Source organism: Bison bison, unplaced genomic scaffold (assembly GCF_000754665.1).
Source record: "Bison bison bison isolate TAMUID 2011002044 unplaced genomic scaffold, Bison_UMD1.0 scf7180017864198, whole genome shotgun sequence".
Classification (NCBI taxonomy): domain Eukaryota; kingdom Metazoa; phylum Chordata; class Mammalia; order Artiodactyla; family Bovidae; genus Bison; species Bison bison.
In genome coordinates, this window is record NW_011494770.1 from 7,009,907 (window position 1) to 7,015,006 (window position 5,100).

At 45.8% G+C, this 5,100-nt stretch overlaps 1 protein-coding gene across 1 annotated transcript in view; it reads right to left on the minus strand.

Moving 5' to 3' along the window:
- Nucleotides 1-4,578: 4,578 nt before the first annotated feature.
- The window catches only part of TCF21 (transcription factor 21), a 3,112-nt gene continuing 2,590 nt past the window's right edge, over nucleotides 4,579-5,100 (minus strand). The window contains exon 3 of the mRNA XM_010844268.1: nucleotides 4,579-5,100. Within this exon, the coding sequence (XP_010842570.1) occupies nucleotides 5,030-5,100 (71 nt within the window). The 3' untranslated portion in view covers nucleotides 4,579-5,029.

Genomic DNA, 5,100 nt, shown 5'->3' on the forward strand with positions numbered 1-5,100 from the left:
CCGAGACGGCGCACGGAGAGGCGTGCAGACCCAGGAGGCTGTGTAGGCTGGGGCTCGTAACTCGGAGCCTCCATTCTTCTCTTCCCGGTAGAAAAGCGTCGGAGGATCCATTCTCTACTCCACCTCTTGGCTCCGGTCCCTTTCCTGTCCGCGAGCTCCACCAGGCACTTGCCCTGCGCTCCCCACCACGTTGAATCCCCTGCACCCCAGCCCCAGGCCGACTTCCCACCTGCGGGAGGCAACGGACGTCGGCGCAGAGCAAATCTATCTACTTCCGCTGGAGTGAAGGGAGAATCTTTGCTGACCTGGCTTTGACCAAGGGACCCTCTGCGCTACCGAGAAGTTGTAGGGGGCCTGAGTCCTGGCAGCCCAGATTTCTCTCCCCTTTAGGGGTCGCAATGGAGCCAACAGCAGTCGGGCCCTAATCTATCCAGACCTTTAATCCATGCCTGATGCCTGAAATTTCTTTGAGAGCCAAAACGAGCGCTCACACACGTCCGTACACCAGGGTCGCACAAATCTGTTATTTTCTGAGGACGAGTGGTTTGCTGTCCCAACCGGCGTTTAAGCTTTAAGAATACACTGCATGCCACCGTGGAGCGAATAGAAAAGCAAGTGAAACTGGAGCCCAGAACATGCAGACTCTTTAAGAAAAAAAATTCCTAGACATTTTATTTCCCTCTGCATTAACGTCCTTTGTCTCTCTAATGAGATAGATCACAGAACAGTGCTTCGCAGAGTGTGGTTTCCGGACCAGCAGCATCAGCCTCTTTTGGGAACTTGTTAGGAGTAGGAATTCTGGGTCCCGCTTCGGACCTCTTGAATCTGGAACTAGGGTGGATGGAATCCAGCTATCTGCTTACAGGAGCTGTTCAGGTGATTCCCATACATGTCCAGGATCCGCTGGCTTAATAGCCTATCTGGGCAGTGTTTCCCACTGATCACTGCTCATAACCGTCAGCTACTGACCTTGTTTTGTTTACCACTTATCTGTTTAGAGAGAAGTCTCTGATGTGACAGTGGGCAAAGCTGCTTGAAGCACAAGGCGTTACCTGTAAGAATCCACAGAAGCAATCAGAACCAGAGAGAGAGAGACAAAGAAGCAGAAGGGACTTCCCCCATCTTCAGTTCACTTTCAGTATCTGTCTCTTGCTGAGAACTAGCAGACACGCTTATTTGAAGCATTTCATTTTCCTTACAGGCTTCTACAACCTGCTGTGGTTGTTCTCCTGGTTCTTTCTGAAAGCACCTTCTAAGACAGTTATTATAACTAAGAGGTCACAGACAGGACACTCCCCACCCTCCCACCTCTAACTATCTGACTTGTGGTAAGGAGGGTCCCCCAATTCTTTCAGATGCTGTTTGCCTCCTTCATTTTTTAAAATTAATTTTTATTGGAGTATAGTTGCTTTACAATGTTGTATTTGTTTCTACTATACAGCAAAGTGAACCAGCTGTATATATACATATATCCCCTCTTATTTGAGTAGAGTTCCCTGTGCTAATAAATCACAAAGACCAGAGCAGAAATAAATGAAATAGAAATGAAGAAAACAATAGTAAAGATCAATGAAAAGATAAACAAAATTGATAAATCTTTAGGTAGACTCATCAAGAAGAAAAGGGAAAGGACTCAAATCAAAAAAATTAAAAATGAAAGAAAAGTTACAGCTGATACTGCAGAAATACAAAGGATGGTAAGAGATTACTTATAGAGTAATGAATTACTAGAGTAACTATATGCCAGTAAAATTCACAACCTGGAAGAAATGGACACTTTCTTAGAAAAGTACTTTCAAAACTGAACCAGGAGGAAATACAAAATATGAACAGACCAATCACAAGTGCTGAAATTGAAACTGTGGTTAAAAATCTTCCAACAAACAAAAGTCCAGAACCAGATGGCTTCACAGGCAAATTCTATCAAACAGAAAAGAGTTAACACCTAGCCTTCTCAAACTCTTCAGCTTGCCTCCTTTAAAACCGAGGCCAGCAGCAACAGGCTTCAGAACAGCACCAGACCCTGGGAAGTAGGGCGTGGTGGGTGGGAGTGCTGATGACCCAGGCAGAAGAGAAGGGCCCCTGGGAAGGAGAGATGTTTAGACTGTGGATGTGTGTGTGGGAGGGGGTGGGGCGGTCACACTGCCCCATGCCAGGGCTAGTGGTAGCCACAACCTGGTCATTCCAGTGTATTTCTTGCTCATTTCAAGAAACAACCCCTGGGTCCCCAAGTGTGCCCAGGCTCGAAGGCTGAGACCCCTGTGCTCAGGGTTTCCCAGTAGCCAGGCACTAGTGTAGTCCTTTTATTTGTTTGTCCCAGTCCCTATCTTTGCTCTCTGAATTTTTCTGGATGAAATTGGAGAACATTGAGGAGTATGGGTAAAGATGTGTGTGTGTGTGTGTGTGTGAGAGAGAGAGAGAGAGAGAGAGAGAGAGAGAATGTAACCTTCAACATTGCACTGAAGAGGTGTTTTGGTTCCTGCAACAAAAAGACCTTGCTTGTGCCTTATAAACACACCCTCTTGAGCTTCCTGCTCCAGTGCTTTCAGGACGGCTATAGTATAGGTAGCTCACCCCCAGCCACTTAGTACAACTGACCAGTGTTTGCCCGGAGTTTTTCCTTTACAAAGCAATCACAAAAAATAAAAAATATAATTTCATTTGAACGCCACTGAGGCTCTATGAGGCAAAAGAGAAAAGTATGAGTACCGACCGTTATCATTGTCATTATAATCACGTTTATTCCCACTTTCCTAGAGGAGAAAAGTGAAGATCCACACCCTTTCAGAGAAAAACTGGATGTAAAACTAGGGTTTAACTCGTGTGTCACAGTGCACAACTTCAGGCCTCCGGTTGAAAGCACAGGCTGGTGGGAGGCAGGAGGACTTTGTCACAAATTCATTTGCGGTTTGGGGTTGTTATAGAATGAGCAAGCCGACATTTCTCCAGGGGCCGCCTGCGTTGAGAATTTTTTTTTTTTTTTTTTTTAGTGTTCTGTATTTTAAAAAAATTTTTAAACTTTGTGTTGCGGTATAGCTTAGTAACAGTGTTCAGAGTTGTGATAGTTTCAGGTGAACAGCTAAGGGGACTCAGCCCTACATGTACATATATCCGTTCTCCCCCAAAGCCCCTTCCCCTCAAGGCTGCCACATAGCACTGGAGTGCTCAGAATTTTGAATATTCGCTTTGTAAAATCGTCAGTGGGAGCTCGGAAAATTTGCTGAAGTGGAACACAAACAACTGAGTCACTTTGGGACTCATCTCTGACTTGAACTCTGGATCCGCAGGTCAAGAGTCGACTGTGCCTCTGGTAGAAGCAAATGTGGGAAAGGTGGAGATGGCCAGAGCCTAAAATGATCTCTTGAAGGTCACGTAGAGGGAGAGGGGAAACCAGGAGGAGGGAAGCCTGATACCCTGAGAGTGCAAGTGACAGGCACGCGGATGAGGAACCACCCGCGTTCCCAGTCCTCGAGAACGGAGATGCTAACATGGTAACTCTCTTTGGGAGAGAACGTCCCTCCTGTACAGCGGTTCCCCAGGTCAAGAGCATCCCCGGTTCCTTCCCCTCTGGCTGGGTTGAGGGCAACACCACTAAGCGGCCTTGGGGGTTGGATGGAGGTAAGGGCAGGAGCAAGGGAGCTCTTACTCCAGGTACCAAATCGAGCTGAGAAAAGGGCGAAAAAAATCGAAAAGAAAGAGCAAATGAAGCGGAAGTTTCAAGGCCCTCTGCGAGGAATAACAGTATAAATAACCGAAGACGTCTTGTAAACACTGCGGTCATAACCCCGAACATTAAACAGCCCCGGTGGCATCTGGCTCATCGGCCGCCGCGGGCTGCGCTGGGGCAGCGAGGGAACCCGGTCCCAGGCTCCTCGGACTCGCCTCTCTGTTTATCTCAACTTAATCTTCCCCAACGAGCTGTTCCGTAGCCTGGAAGATGTTTAAATTAAAACCCAGTCCGCCGGAAGTCGTGGAGAGGCGCTGAATGCACTGGCTAACGTAACAGAAAGGCAGGCATGCGCGTTGTTAGAAGTAATTCATTAATTATTAAGAAAACTATATGATACACGTTGCAGCCCCTCGAAAATCGTAGAACACATTCCAGAGGTATGGCATTTACATTTTTCATCGCTCCCTTTATTGCTTCACTCGTTTGCAGTTCTGGGTTGCGTGGGTTCATGTCTGCACCTGGAAGGTTATAGAATGTGGGTTTTACCTTCCTGCTTGTGTTGGCAATTACACTGTGGGGTACCTGAAAATCAGATTTTCCTTTTCTCTTAAATTGTATGACTGTTCTTAACTTTAATCCTTCCCTTTCTTTGTTTAGTTACAATATTTCTATTTGTCTTAAAAGTAATCTGCAAACTTGAGACTCGTTTCTTTTTGAGGTTTCAGTGCAAAATATGATTTGCACCTTCATGGTGGAAATCGTACTTAATCATTTTCTATCTCTCAAATAAGTTTGGATTAAAGTTCAAAGGGACCACTTTTTATTATTGACCTACCCCTATGGTTCCCCACCTTTCTATTCCAAATATATTTTCCAAAAATCACACCAAACGGCAGGGCTTTTAGCAATATAAAGAAAGATTTATTTTTGAAAGTAGCAAAACTTGTTTGAAAAAAATATATCTTTAAGTGAATTACTTTATAAATGTGACTGTCAAAGTCAGCTATTCTATGATCTACATTTTACAACATATTGTACAAAAGATACACATTGATAGGCTCTTATTATCTATTTATATATTTATAATTACATATTGCACTTGGACCAGCAAGGCTCGCAGAGTCATTCACGGTAGAAGTTAATAAAGTTAAATAGATGGGAATCGTTGTAAGTACAGTTGATGTTTCTCTGGTTTGGAAACGAATCTCCTCGTCGCTGTAAAGTGTTCTCGCGGGGTGGGACAGGGAGAGGAGAACTGCGAGGGGGAAGCAGAGACAGAGAGCGGGGAGGGCAAGGGTCGCCTTCCCCGGGGCCCGCTCCCCTCGGGAGCGCGCCTTTCCCAGACTCGCACCTCCAAGGTCAGGACGCCGTGGTTCCACATAAGCGGCTGGCGGTCACCACTTCTTTCAGGTCACTCTCGGGTTTCCCGG